This window comes from Aythya ferina (genome assembly GCF_964211825.1).
Source record: "Aythya ferina genome assembly, chromosome: 4".
Taxonomy (NCBI): Eukaryota; Metazoa; Chordata; class Aves; order Anseriformes; family Anatidae; genus Aythya; species Aythya ferina.
Genome location: NC_140300.1, coordinates 43,000,948 through 43,016,037, shown reverse-complemented (window position 1 = coordinate 43,016,037; position 15,090 = coordinate 43,000,948). Strand labels below are relative to the sequence as shown.

The 15,090-nt window shown below is 40.0% G+C and overlaps 1 protein-coding gene across 1 annotated transcript; it reads right to left on the bottom strand.

Moving 5' to 3' along the window:
• Positions 1–2,131: 2,131 nt before the first annotated feature.
• On the bottom strand, positions 2,132–12,023 carry TMEM184C (transmembrane protein 184C). Its single transcript, XM_084516882.1, has 10 exons — positions 11,786–12,023; positions 11,443–11,573; positions 11,311–11,347; positions 9,325–9,530; positions 8,449–8,523; positions 7,456–7,549; positions 5,798–5,910; positions 5,026–5,125; positions 4,375–4,546; positions 2,132–3,914 (listed from the first exon to the last, which is right to left on the bottom strand). The coding sequence occupies exons 1-10, from the start codon at positions 11,900–11,902 to the stop codon at positions 3,622–3,624; spliced, it is 1,338 nt and encodes a 445-aa protein (XP_084373008.1). The 5' UTR covers positions 11,903–12,023; the 3' UTR covers positions 2,132–3,621.
• Between the last annotated feature and the right edge of the window lie 3,067 nt (positions 12,024–15,090).

Sequence of the window (15,090 nt, the reverse complement as noted above, 5' to 3'; positions counted from 1 at the left end):
TCCTACCCTTGTAGAATGGACTGTTGTATGTTCCAGCTGCAGTATCACAATTTAGTGTTACACATAAACAATTGTAAAAAGTCATAATGGAGTAATGTAGAATAAGTTACATAGTAAATGTTATTTAGAGTCCTCCAGAGACTCATTTCTGGCAATATAATGGGCCTAAACTTTTTATCTCTGAGAAGCTGATAGAAATTATTACATCAGTCACCACAGCACTTGTGTACTACTCTTGCAGCACTGCATTTCACTACACTGCAGGTAATGGGTTCCTTCTCTTAAACTTCTATTCAGATGGAGGACTTAAAAGCATTGATTCTATCCCTATAGATATAGAAAGGACTTTTAGAGGGAGAGCTGCAAGTAGCTAAGCTTCTTTACGATGTTAATTGCTGTCCTTTCCATGTAGAAGAGAGGGTGCTGTGATCTCTCTTAACAAGAGCCTACATGTACATGTATAAGAGGAGACACCTATAAATATTTTTTCTAGAATCTCCTTGCATGCGTGATCAGTATGTACCCTGCATTAGGTAAATGGAGGCTAGTTGCTATCAAATGGGGGGACTGAGTGGTTCTGCTGCAGCTGTGGCTGTTCCAGCCTGCAGCTGACATTGCTGTAACAAAGCTCCTCCTGGAAGGGTGGAAGACAGCTCTCCACCTCACTTTGAAAACAGAAGTGATAGTGAAATCAAGTTTTTTGAAGATGAGGTTAACTGAATACTACTATTTATCCAAGAGTTACAATCCAAAGCAAAACATAAGTGAAGGAAGATTTAATTAAAAGAAAATGTCCATTAAGTCTTAGTTACTGTCTTGCACTTCTACCAACAGTCATTTTAGTAATGGCAGTGCCTGGCAATTAAGGTTAAATAGCACGTATTGAATTGTGGGCAGCATAGTGCCACAATTACCTTGGAAATGATGACCAGAACCAGAGTTAGTAGCTGCAGGGTAATTGCAGCAGAGTATGGTTTTATAGAGAACGCTGAAAGCAAGGCCGCTAAATATTAGTTAATATATTTATTAGATTTCCACTAATTAGTGAGAAAGTGAAATTGAAGAAAATTAAGGATACACTCTACCCTTAATCTGTTACGGAAAGTACAGGGCTAAAATAATGCTATGTTTTCAAACAGTGTTTGAAATAACCCAAGTGTTTAAAAAAAAAATTGCTCTTGCCTTGAGAGCTGAGAACAGATCAGGTATGTTCTGAAACAAGGGAGGGACAAATACTGTCAATGAAAACAAGGACTACTCATGAATGACCTTGTTCATGAACTTGATAGCATGTTACAACATAACCTCTTGTAGTTAAGTTTTCAGATGACAAGACAGGTGTCACAGATTTTATTTTTTATTTAAATTCAACAGCAATTGTTAATTGAAAGGTATGACCCTGAAAGCTATTGCGTTGATAAATTAACTTTCCTTCCACCTAAAATGCAGGAGTAGTGTGCACCTAAAATGGAATAGCTGAATTTAACATAATTCTGGAAAGCTAGGCAATTCTTAATTTTCACAACAAGTGGAATGCTGTGGAAAGTCACTAAGACACTCAACTAGTTGCTTTGCTCTCCACATCCCTACCTTGTTACCATACCTGGTTATTTATACCTAACAGATATAACCTCAACTGTTAAAAAAAAATATATATACGGTTGTTGCTTTAAAAAGCTAGAGCATAATTGTTACTTAATGGTTGCACTGGATGATGTTAGAGGTCTTTTCCAACCGAAATGATTCTACGAGGCACTCCCAGCAGTTCTCATTCTTTAGCTGGGTAAAAATGAGCATTGGTAGAAATCCTGTGCACGTGCAAGAAATTAAGAGTAGTAGCCATAGTGAGCAAAGAAGCCCCCAGGCCTTGCAAGCTTTTACAAGTTGTTTTTTTAATTACTTCTTAGAACACATCTATGACAATAAAGGGGCCTAGAATTCGCGCACAAATACATGTAAGTAATTCTGCTAAGCTCCAAACAGGGCTTCTCTTTTCAATATAAACCTTAAAATAGTGAAACTACATGTACTACTTATATACAAGATCCCATTCCTCCGCAAAAAGGAGGGTTGTCTTAATTTGTCATTCACACTCATAAGTACTAGCAGTAAATCAAGTTGAAAGAAAATGAACAGTTTAAATAAAATCTTTAATTGCTTATTTACAACAAAGGCAATGACTTGGCAATCGAAAAGTATGATTTGCACTTTCCCACTAGCTTCAGATACAGCAAGTACAGTCAACTATAAAATGCGCAGCCTAGTGAGTAAGGCGCAGTATTTACATCACACTAGTACTGCAAAATAAGCACTTAAGATGAGTTCACTGACAGCCAGAAGTTAAGCATTTATCTGGTAAACGCTAACAATGCTGAAAAAAAATCAGATATCACTTAATGGCAATGCTCTACGTCTGTCAGACAGCAAACATGCAATAGTAATAAAAACCTGGTAATGGGATAAAAAAACTGATTTTCTCAGTTTGTAAAATGTTAAAACGTTTTGATAAAAGTTTTTTTTTTTCCTTGGTCTGAAATTTAATGATCCAGTAACTCCAGATTTAACTAGCTACTTAATTTTACCTTAACAAAGGTCTCTTCTGAGGGGGCACACAAATCAATTATTACATTTGAACAGGCTATACTAGAAGCATAGTACAGTAATCACAGACACAAATTTATGAATACAAATTACTACAGACACGTTACGATGTTAAGTTTTAACAGCTTAAGAAAATTTAAGTGTTAAAGAATTTATTGCAGCCAAAAATAAAGAAGTAAGTTTTGTTTTCAATTTAATTTTTGACATTCTTTATTTTCCCCTCCCCACCTAAATATTTTATGGTAGTAACCATTTTAGAAGGATAGGAAAAAAGCAGTCAAGTGTAAGTTATTAATTCAAAACCTATCTTCCTGGCTGTTTATTCTGAATGTAAAAGACTAACAAATTACAAGCTAGAAGAACAGGAGATATGCCAACCGTATGTTCTGGGCATGGAAATTTGTGGTAAGACCTATAGGGAATGTTGTTGGTTTTTTTCTTTATGGATTCTTTACAGATGCTCTGTAATTACCTTCATGAAGGAATTTTATTTAGCTATGCAGGAAAGGGAAGAAGATGGCATGTGCACAGAAGTTACCATGTCATCCACACACCGTTCAGCCTTGTCCTATCATTAACAGGACAACCAAAACCAACGTAAGGAGTCTTTGCTGCTGACCTCCTTAAATTACATTCTTGAAATTAACATTTCCCCCAGTAGTAGTATTTACAGTTCACGTCTAGAAGAGCACAGTATTTTTCAAGTTTCTTTTGTATTAAGAGAAGTCAGTGTAGTTTTGCCATACCGTGTAACAGATATATAAACATTTAACCGTTTAAAGAGTTGATTCTTAGGTTTCTTCAGAAATTTTTACAGTATGCATGTTTTGTATTCACAGGGCAGTCAGATACATCCATTATAGACTCAGAATTAAGATGTCAGTTACAGCCATATCCTCTTCCTGTCCGTGCAGTGTCTGTTCCAAGCTACTCGGCTTCCATCGCCAATAGCATATGCTAACAGAAGGTGTGGGGCAAGTACACAACAGACTCGTTGGCGCGTTCAAAGAAAAGACGAGTCTAACTTCTATCCGAAGCTTTTTCTAATAAGTTGCGCTCTAGTTCAGGTGACTGCTTAGTATCTCGAAGAGCACGACTGTTATAAATACCATCAACTGCAGGAACCGTCGTCGGTGTTGTGAGAGGTGTCACAGTGTGTCCAAACCCCTGGTAATGACCCATGGGTGAAGATGGCATTGAAGAAGCATCGGAAATAGGGTCTTGAGTCGATGAAGACAGTAAACTTGTATGCTCGTTTTGTTCATGATCCTCAGCAAAAAATATTTTTCTTGGCTGGCCCAGAACCGTCCTTCCTAGAATAATGCCAAATGAAAATGCATTTTAGCACTTACAGTGATATATCAAGGTCTTCAAACACACGAACTTTAAAATAGCCACGTTAAATTAGAAGATTAGTCTTTGTTTTAGAAGAGTTTTACATGAGCATTGTTATCTTCAGTCAATAAAAAGATGTCTTTCCATTGCGGGGGAGGGCAGGGAAGGAAGTCATCCCCCTCTGTTCTACCTAAAACATCTGAAACTCATGCTGAGATGTGTATATTTAAAAGAAAAATTAGGAACTAGACACTCAACTCACAGGATTAGTGGGAAGAGCAAAGTGCCAGATACCCTATGAATTCCTTTAGGGATGCAGCTGCCATGAATTTTGTATGGGATGTTCTCAATGTACTATAGAGATGGCTAATAGTACAAAATGAAGCTGGAAAAATGCATACACTGTTAACAGATCATACAAATCTGTCTGTTACTCACCAACATTTCGAACCTGTTCTGATATATCTGCCCTTATATCAGAAATATCCCACATTGCAAGGAAAGAGTCGAAGCATGACCCTTCTTCAGCTTCTTGAACGTAAGGTTTATAGGAGAAACTGTAGTGATGTGCAATAGCAGCCAGGAACATCTCAACACAAATGATAAAATCCTGAAACAAGGAGAGAGGTATTAATTAATACTGATCATTCATAACTAGAGAAAAAGAGCTCCCAAGTTTCTTCTACCATTTAAAGACTGATAGCAATGGCATTGGGATGCTGACATCAGCTACTTTTTCACTGGAGATGGGATGTTTTTGGCAGATGTCAGAGCGCCACACGTACTACATACGTACTGGAACAAGTCCTTGCTGGACAGACCGACTTGTGAAAAGTGGAAAAGTACCTTTATAATGTGCCCTTTCAGGAACAATCACAAGGATATCCAACAGAACTATTTAACTGGGCTGCACTCCTCTCACACATCACATGGATATGGAAGTAGTGAGTAGAAACCTTACTTGGGTGACCAGCTGAAACTTGGTCCAACTTTTAAATAATTCACTAAGGTATGACAGCATTTGCTTGAAATCAGCTACATCAGCCTACATAAAGCAATTTCTCCTATGAAATAATAATCTGCTCCTACCTGTAGGCCTGTAGCTACAGCTTCCACACTTTGCCACTCCCAGGTGCGTTTCTCAGAAATAACACCAACTTTCACCAGCAGTGCAATAAGCACAGCTTGCCTGCAAAGATTATTAATTGTTATTATTGTTGTAACAGCAGTGCCAACAAACCACCCAGCAAATCTGGTAAACAATGCATGTTTGTATGTATACATATGTATGTATGTATGTAGCAAGAATCTTATAAAAAAAAACTTGATAGTTTTATATTTAGGCTTTAAAAGAATTAAAACAAAGTGAAATGGGCTTGAAGGAAAACATCATTCAACCATGGTCCTAAAGACCAACAGAAAAGACAGCTAAAGAAGAGTTTGTTGTTTCAGGTCTTTATTAGAACAAATTGCTTCTCTATCAGGATATTAAAGCAGCCCACAGAGTGACGGTCAACTAGTCAAATGCATTCACTCATTAGCAGCTAAGTGTAAGCAATGCTTAAAAATATACGGAAAATAACTGAAAAGTTACCAAAAAAATGAAATAACTGAAAGTGAGGATTCTAAAATAAATTATGTTCTTGAGAGTCACCTTACAAAACATCAAGTCTGAACTCATGTCAAGTGAACGAGACAGCTGTGTCCAAAATACTGGTATCCTTTTCCCCTTGCAGCAGTTCACCAATATTGTGGCTAGACATTCTGGAGCCTCTAACCTCAGTGATGCCAATCCAGCATTTTCTGTTCTTCAGTGACCCCACTATGAGAGCAAGAAGTAATGAGTAAACAATTCACTTACCAGAAAGACACAAAAACTACCATCTTCACACAAAGGAACTTGCCAACAGGTTGGATGGGGTTCAGTTCTTCACGTAGTACTTTATAAAACAGCACCAGACAATACATAGCAAACTAACAAGGAAAAGAAATGAAGAAAAGCTTTAAAATCTTTGAAATCCTTGTTTCTTTTGAGATGTTTCACAGCACCTCTTCAGTTCCAAAAATGCCACAGTATAATGCAAGCTTAAGAAGCTATTTTAGAAAGGAAATTCTGGACTTATTGAATCCTTGTCCTCACTGTGTTAAAGCAGAATTATTATTTTTTGCCTAAAATTATGTTTCTGAAGTGTATCAAATTGTCAGACAAAGACTGAGCTCATCTGTCTACAAAGTAAAACAAGGCATAGGAAGCTCCCATAAGATCTTTTCAATGCCACGTGCAACACTACAGAAAACGGCAGAAAAAGTGGGTGTTCTTTCAGGCTGCTGTTAAGGATGCCTGAAAGGTTGTTTCTGTGAGAAAAGAGAAAAGGAATACAACTTTCACTGCAAAACTGAGCAATCTGAACTGCAAGCAATCAAACTAATGTATAGCCAAACAAAAGTAATTGATCTCCCCTTTTCATGGACATTCTTCTAGCCTATTACTGCATTTTTTTTTAAGCAATCGTGTCACCCTGGACACAGAGAAGCATGTGCTGCTGCTGGGACTGCTGTCACAGCAGAAAGCAGTTACAGTTCATTCTCTAACAGTCACCCAACAAACACAGCTGTGGCAGCCAGAGGACACCCTGATCAGATGGGACGTCATGCTGTTATGGTATCGGCTGCTGTTGCCAGAGGTGCTGCAGCAGTTCACATGTAACATGCTCTAGGTGAAGCAGCAAATGATTCCTCCACTCTCCCAGCCAGCCACCAAATGCTCTCTCTGACCTCCAAGATGAAATTTCCAGGCCTACAGGCTGACATCTTACCCTTTCCCCAGCACGTGGCAGCTGAGCCAACAGCCTTCTGGCTACTGCAGTCAGGGGCTTTCACACTGAACAACTTCCCCCCTCTAAAACGTACACGTTCCAAGTCTCTTAGGGGTAAGTTCAAATTAAAAGCTAAATTGCCACAGACTCCTGAGTATCCCTTTTCCTTAAAATCCAATATTGGCTAGAGAGACAAGAGAACCTTATAATTATGCAGTCTTTTTCCTTCAAAGACTAGGTGTTAGGCTAGCATCTCTGCACTGTGTGCATGGCTTCTGTTTTTTCTGTCAAGGCTATTACTACAAGCTTTTTAATAGTATTTTTAACAAAGCCACATGGATTTTCTGTATGTGTGTTGGGAGGCAGCTAGCAGGTTGAGTGGAGTCTTGGCATCTGCAGAGGGGAAAGGTCTGCAGCTCTAGCATGCCTGGGGTCTGACAACTTCATCAAGTAGTTTGGGGTAGAGAGGTGGGACACTTAGTGATTTATTGAGCTTAGAAGTCAAAATAGTAAAATCTTAGACTGTTGTCCTAGCATTCTGTACACAGTTTTTAACAGGTAAGAAGAACAAGAATTAGTGTGAAATATTCTACATGTAAGAGTTACCAGACATTCATGCAGTTACTCTCAAGAGTTCACATAAGAAGAATTACATAATACTAACATGACTTAAAAGAGCAAAAGAGATACTTCTGATACTCACTAGCTGTGACATGTTGTTTAGTATAACCAAGTAAGTCCAAGCATTGTTGAAGCTGAAGTTTCCTTCGTCGTACACGTCCACTAGCTCACAAATTCTGAAAGAATTTTTAGAATTAATCACAACATAGTACACTAACACTTTCTTGAAATGCTAAACCTTCATCACATCAATCAACTGTTAGAATGAATCCAAAATCTGTTTTGGTACTAACATATGAGCAATGGGGTCTGCACAAGAATCACTTTCCAACAGTGTATTAAGTTTATATTGTATTTTTCTCAGAAGAAACAATGTTTGAATATCATAATATATATAGGTACATCTTTTTTTACATCTTTTTTTTTTTTATTATTATTATTATTTTTAGCCCAAAAAAGAAGATTGAAAGTGCAGGGCTAACATATCCCATTGCTGAATGGGATATTTATTTACACAGATATTCTTTGTAAATAACAACTTTTTCACAGGCCCACAGAATTAACAGCACTGATCATCAATACAAAGTTTATGAAAGTAAGCTTTAAACATCAACATGCAGAACTGCCTGCTATTCCTTTACAACAAGAAATCATATGATATGTACAACAGCACACAGTCAGGCTTATCACCTGCAAAGTTTAGTAAAATTTTAAAAGTTATGTGAAACTTGGCATTAAAAACACAGAAGAAGTAGGAGGAAAAGACGACTCTAGAATTAAGAGATTGGTGCTCTAAAACATCTTTCCCACATAAACAGTACTTTACATCTTCCCCCACTTCTTCCAGCAGCAGTCATTAACTATTTATTATTTCAATTCTGCAAATAGTCATTTGCAATAGAAGCCATAAAGAAACCAAAGGCTGATGCAAATTGCCGGGACCCATTTAGAAGGTAGCACAACTAGGTTGCTTTCAAACTGCATTGATTCAATGCAAAGGGCATGAAAATTGTTTCCAGTGTAACTCAAAATTACATTCTGAAGACCAAGGTTAATTATTTATGAGCGTACTTACAAAGCAATAATGGTGGTAAATGGTCTGACAACAGTGTACTGCAAAACACCCAGTTTACATCTAAATAATAAAACTCTGCAAGAGAAACAAAAAATTCATTGTACAAGAATTTAAAGACAATTCACTTGTGGAAATGTCCTGTTCTCAGGGGTTTCGCTATTTCACAGTAATTTCACCATAGCTTACTTCCAGGACTTCAGATGCTACAGTTTACAGTGCGTATAAGCACAATGGAACAGACCTTTATAGATACATAAAAGAAAATACTCAGTGATTCACTTCTAGCCATGGAAAAATTCTGTCTGGGCTGAACAGAGGATGAAATTTCCACTTGGTTTATGGATGTTTTGGAATTACATTCATAGTTTGTCTTTAACATTAAAGCAGCTTTATCAAAATCTCTTGAGAGAGAAGGAAAACTTATTATGCTGCTCATCAGAGTAAATACGCAGAAACAAGCAGCTCATGGGCATATGGATTTTCTTTCCTCCCTCAGGTGAGGAAGTAAAAGCAGTATGTTATATGGCGTCACCGAGTCGACATGAGGTTTGTGGCAAACATTCTACGACAGAAAAAGAAGCAAATTCCAAGAGACTTTTTTCCAATATTTTTCAAAATATCAAAGTGTTCTCCCACATCAGGTGATGTTGAAGAGCAATGTATGTTAGTAACTACATGTGATATCTAGCATGTTTTACAGCTAGATCAAAACATGTGCACAGCTGCTTTCAGTAGGATTTCATCACTGATAAATGAAATGCGTGCAAACCACAAGCAGACCACTGACAAGCAACAACTACAGTTATATTACTAAATATTAAAACGTTTGTATCTGATTACACAGCTTAGAATTGTAAGGTGCTATTATATACTCACTCTCCCATAGCCCACGATGGACAACAGCACAGGGGAGGCAGATGTCTCTGCTGATCTTTCGCTTCTATTATTAATACAAGGTTTGGATACCGGTTGGTTAGGTAATTTGAAAGAAAAACCATAAAATTATAGATGACATAAGCTTCATAGCATTCTCGACATGTATCCACATATATTGCAATGTTGGGGTATTTCAAAGCTATCCACTGCAAGAAGAGAGGTACACAAAAGGTTACGTGCAAGTAAGGCAAAAGCGATTCCAATGATAACACTGCCTGCCTAGGTCAGCCAGCCGCACTTCACGAGGCAACAAGTAAAACAAAATTGCAGTTTTTGTCTAATAAGAGTGTGATGCTACAGCTAGAAAATAGCGTATTGTAAAAATACAAGTGGAACTTCAGATTGCATCTCTGCTGCTTGAAATGGAAGCAGGCTTAAAGCACTGCACGAGAGGTGCTCTCTATCTCTGCCAACACAACGCAGTCTTCAATTTAAAATTAACTATGGAGATGGTTCCCCATGCATGACCTATTCCCATCAGGAGGAGACAAGAAACAGTTTCCTGAAATCTGCATGTTCCTGTCAATATCGATGTGAAAACTAACTTTGTAGTCCTTTGGTACAAAGTTCATTTCCTATGTAATGCATAAATGTTTGCAAAATATACGAAGACAGCAGCTGATTAGCTTTCAAGTGGTAGTCAGTCATCCCTCCAACCTAAGCATTTCAGGCAGAAAATTGCTTTTTGTTTTTGTCTGACAAAACTCTAATTATGGATCAGCTGCCAGAGCTTTCCATTTTTTATTTTTATTCGAGTATTACTCTGTTCTTGAACTGTTAAGTGCAGCCTGTGCAAGTGGTTTATTTCACTTTATTGGTTTGTGTTTTGTCTCCCAAACAGAGGCAGGTATTTTGAGTTTACTGTGCTTCCCTAGGTTGTAGTGGTGTGAATGCTGTGCCTTCTCAGACCTTCTTATTAGAACTTCAGGAAGATGCTTGGCATCCTCATTGCAGTTCAGAAATACTAGAGATGGCAACGTCTTTGTGGAACATGTGATGCTGCATCACAAACTGTTTGAATCTGAGAAGAGAATTTTATGTTCAGCTCAGATTCTGTGCTCTAGGAGAACACCATACTTGGAGCAACACCCAGATCCCAGAGTTTGGGGAAATCTTTAAATACCTGTCAGAAATGCCCTTGGGCCCTGGCTAGAGCTCACGTAATTAGCTGGCATTTTACTTCCAAAGAAAATTTATGCGCTTGAAATTGAAATGTCAGTCTGAGGTAGTTGATATTCCCCGTGTGGGACAAATAGTGTTGCCTCCTCTACCCTCCTTTTCCCCAGTCACTAAATCCCACTCTTTGGAAAAAAAAAGTTCCTGAAAACCTATCTTTTATGGGGTAAATGTAAGTACTTGCAACGCCAGGAGGTGATGACAACATGTAAACACACGTCCTGTACAATCCACACATTTAGTATGCTGCTTAACTCTAACTCAAGTCATCTCTATGCATGGAGCCACAGGTGGCACACTCAGGTATGGCAGAACCCGTCATATAGAAGTATTGGGAAGTAGATTTTTTTCTGGGATCTTGTCTTTCATCCCCTGACGCAATAAGGAAGAATGTAAGCACTAAGCGCATCTAAGAGCACTGAGTGTATCTGGTCAAGAGGTTTCCAGTTCAGCTGTTACTGAAGGTGGAAGGACCAAAAGCAAGCACTTATCCCCATTTCTACATCGGTCATAAAGGATATTCAACAACTGAGAGGGTTAAGATGGGGTTGCAAAAGTAATCCCACAAGATCCACGACAAGCACGTGGTATCGTTAGAACTACGCTTCTGATGTGCTCTGTAAACAGCAGTGAAGAGAAGTTTCTAGGACCGCGGCTCTCCATGCAGCATTGTCTCTGCTGTCACACCGTTTTCCCTCACTCCCGCAGCAAACAGTTTTACGGGGCTGTTTCCAGCAAGAGGACACTTACACTGTCTAAACTGTATATCGGCACCATCCACAGAATCCTGTCACAACAACAAAAGAACATTCAATTACTAGACGTACTTCTAACCCGAAGCAAATCCAACACCTGCGGCGGAGGCAAAGGATGAAATGCTACCTTATTATCGGTTTCTGCAGCTCAGGCTGCGTGTAGTGCACCAGGTGCTGCAGTATTCCCCAGAGAGATATGGGGATGGTCATGAGGAGGAATATCCCGGCGATAAACCATGCCTTGGTGTGGATGCCAACCTTGAGGAGGAAGAGAAGAGCGGGAAGTTAATGTTTGGCGTTAAGAGCTTGAAGTACTGGTAGGATAGCGTGAAAAATGTTTGGGTTTTTTGAAGTGTTGGTAGCGTAATAATAACAAAATGTGGGTTTTGTGGTTAATGTTGAGTGTTAAGATGTGTATTTGGTACAGGTTGAGGTGTTTTTTCCCCGCCCCGGCCCCGCCGGCCGCTCACCTCCAGCTTCTGCAGCTCCCAGACGCAGAGCGGCACCACCACCAGCAGCCCCACGATGTACAGCAGCACCACCAGCGGCCGGATCCAGCGCCGCCAGTTGCCGCAGGTGCACGGCATGGCCGCCAGCCCTCATCTGCCGCGCCCACAGGGGACGGGGGCAGGGCGGCGCCGCGACAGGGCGCGACACGACCGCGACACGACCGCGACAGAGCCCGGCCCTGCCCGGCCCGCTCCTGCCCTGCCCGCCCCGCCGCCACACTTCCGCCCCGCCCCGCTTCCGGCTTCGCCCCCTCCTCGCCCATCCCGGCGCCCATTGGCTGCTCGCCACGCCCGTCACGGCCGCCCGGCCCCGATGAATGGTTGCTTCCACCAACTCCCCGCCCCCCTTCGACACCCACCCCCCCCCCTCCCCCCCCAGCCGGCAGCAATGGGCCCTCCCGCAGCCCTCAGGCGCGCGCCGGTGGCAGGTGCGCTCGGGCGCGCGCGGCGAGGACCGTTAGTGCCGTTATCCCCGTCAGTTATTTCCGCTAATCCCGCTCTTCCCGCCACTGAGGGTCCTGAGGCGACGCCCCCGCAGCGCACCCGAGTGACACGAAATGCACCCTGAGCTTCAAGCGTTTGCCGTTCAGGCTTGAAGCTTTGAGCCTCGTGAGGGCTGACAGGGCGCGGGGCTTGGTGCTGAGCTGTGTGAGGACCAAACGTCCCAGGGAAAGGCAGCTCTAAGTCCTCAGCAGGAGCCCAAAGCAGACTCTCAAATGCTTGAGGTGTGAGTAAGGAGCGTGAGCTGCAAGGAGCCACGTGGAGGATGAGGTACTGAGGAACACTGACGTGGGTCTCTCTGTGTAAATCACTGATTTTTTTAATATATTTTTTTTAAATCTCTGCAGCAATTGTTTGCCCAGGCTTTCCATTCTTAACTTACCAATGCCCCAGACGTTTATTGAAACAGCGAAGCTATGTGGTTCTCTAAATATTCACAATATTCTGTATCATCGAAGTAACTGGAAATGTATTTCCATTGGATAGATGCAACCTGAAAGGAAAATTCCTATTCAGGAAATGGCAAAATCCTTAAAACTTGTCAGACTGCTCCCAGAATCAGCATAACCAGTAGTGTGGGGCTGGAGGCCTGTTCCCAAGACCTCTCTTTGCCCTTGCCATGCTCCACAGCTGTGGCACCTAATAGTTCATGAGGACACCCAGCTGAGGCCTCAGCTCAGCTCAGCCAGAAGCATTCAGTTCTTTGGCATTTCAGTTCTAAGCTGCCGAAGCAACAGCTCCTCATCTCCTCCAAGGAGATGAAGATGTGGCTGAATTCGTCCCCAAAGCCAACGGCCAAACTATGTTGGTTTAGCCAGAAATGGAGACTCTGATAATGGGCTGTTAAATTTTCCTTCCCCATCCAATTGTCTTAGGAGGAGCAAAGCAAGCTAAATTAGTAGTGATACCCTCAGTAGCTGGTAGGCTCCTCTACAAGTGAGGGCAGGGTCCTGTGGTCCTTTCTTTTTTGCCTGGTTATCATCCATTTCCCTTAGCTTACCACTTCCCTTTCCTTCCATTATGCAGAATTTAGAAGAATGATCTGAATTAGTTAGCCACGACCACATTAAGTAAAAAGCCTGATATTTCAATTGCCATTTCTAAATTTTTCTACTGGTCAATGAATTAGCTGCAAATTTAGTTTTAATGTTTAAGGATGAAAAACAGTTTAAAGAAACTGAACGATCATCTCTGCATTACAGATAAAAATTCAGTAGAATTTGCTCAAGGTTATGGTAGACTTGTGAACAGAGTATTGTTCACTGATAACTGCCACTAAGTAATTCTTCCCATATTGTTTTGAGCTGAAATACTACATTTCTGTATTTTATTACCAAATTAGTGCTCAGGTGCCTATTCTGCAAAACCTTTGGTCTTGGTACGTAACAAATTCTTGATGGTACAAGAAGTATGTCCATCAGAAGCTACAAACTCAGTCACAGTGAATAATGAAAAGTACCTAAATATAAATACTTTTTCTTAAGCGTGTTACAGACATAAAAGCAAATATTTCCAGCATTTCCAGAAAAGCAGACAACACAAATGCTGAAATACTAGGAATAACAACAATAACTTATCTGTAAATAATATATCTAAAATGACGGGAAACATTTTATATCATTAATGAATAAGCACATTGTTTACAAAACATTTTGGTTTTTTTTAAGTTTCTCCAGTAACTGGTACACTGAAAGCAAAGCACTGTTGTTTAGTTTTGTTGTTTTGTTTTTAACTTCCCTAAGAATATCAAGCCAAGAGATGCTCTCTTAGTGATGTTCCTTGTTCTTGAATTGTTTTTGGTACTTTGGGGTTTCTACAGCACTAACTGACCTAAAAAATCCTTGAGGAGAATTTCAACACTTAACAGACTTGAAATCATTGTTTTCAGTTTATCTGGTCTTTTTTCTGTTTACTCGTATTTTGTGTGTTTGCCTCAGGTTCCAAGGTAGACTTCTTTACAAGAACAAGTCAGGTTTCTTTATAATCAGATTTCTTAGAAAGAAAAATTTAACACAGTTGTGTTAAATTGTATTTGCTGGCCTGACCTCCCTCTATAGCAAACTCCAACATACATTCCTTTATGTTTTTTGAAGGCTGGTAAAGGAGAAGCAGCTCAACTAATGCTTACCTTTATCCTCCAGAAGGAAAGGAGCCTCACTTTACATATACTCCTATCACAAGAATACTCACTGGTCAGTCACTGTGGGTTGGTTTTAATTAATATTACATTAGAAGAATGTTGGACTAGAGAACCTCATAAATATTTTCAGCCCTGCTGTCAGATTTCATGTGGTGCCCCAGGGGACTGGTATGCTAGTCTGATTCTATGCAAGAAATGTAATAAGGTTATTAACTTGGGCACCCCTCTCCAGTGGTAGCTGTTACAAAATTACAGCAAGGCTTTATGTAAGTAAACATAATTCCTAAAAAAAAAAAAAAAGTTAAAGAAATGCATTTCTGCAAGTAGATTCTTTTGCATACTTTCAGAAAGTTTTTGTACTAACTATATCAGAAGTAGATATATATTTTTAGCAGAAATCTGAGGCCTTATAATATTTTTACAGTGTAGAGGGAAACCAGGTTTTCTACTAATTCAGGTCAAAATAACTGAGCAAGTAGTGCTCAATCACCTTGGAAAAATGCCAGCACTTTGCTAGAATATGTAAATAGGTATGTCTTTCATGGGAGAGGGGAAACAATCGTTCTGTTCTACTTAACTGTAGTAAGTCTGTGGTTTTTTCAACTACGCATGACAAAAAAAAAAA

Bases quoted from the DNA above. Each gene is read 5' to 3' on its own strand.
- TMEM184C (XM_084516882.1), bottom strand. From the start codon at position 11,902: ATGCCGTGCACCTGCGGCAACTGGCGGCGCTGGATCCGGCCGCTGGTG. The intron at 8,524-9,324 runs GTGAGTATATAA...TTTCTCTTGCAG, and splicing joins CCATCGTGGGCTATGGGAGA to AGTTTTATTATTTAGATGTA. The intron at 5,126-5,797 runs GTAAGTGAATTG...TAATCTTTGCAG, and splicing joins GTAGTTTTTGTGTCTTTCTG to GCAAGCTGTGCTTATTGCAC.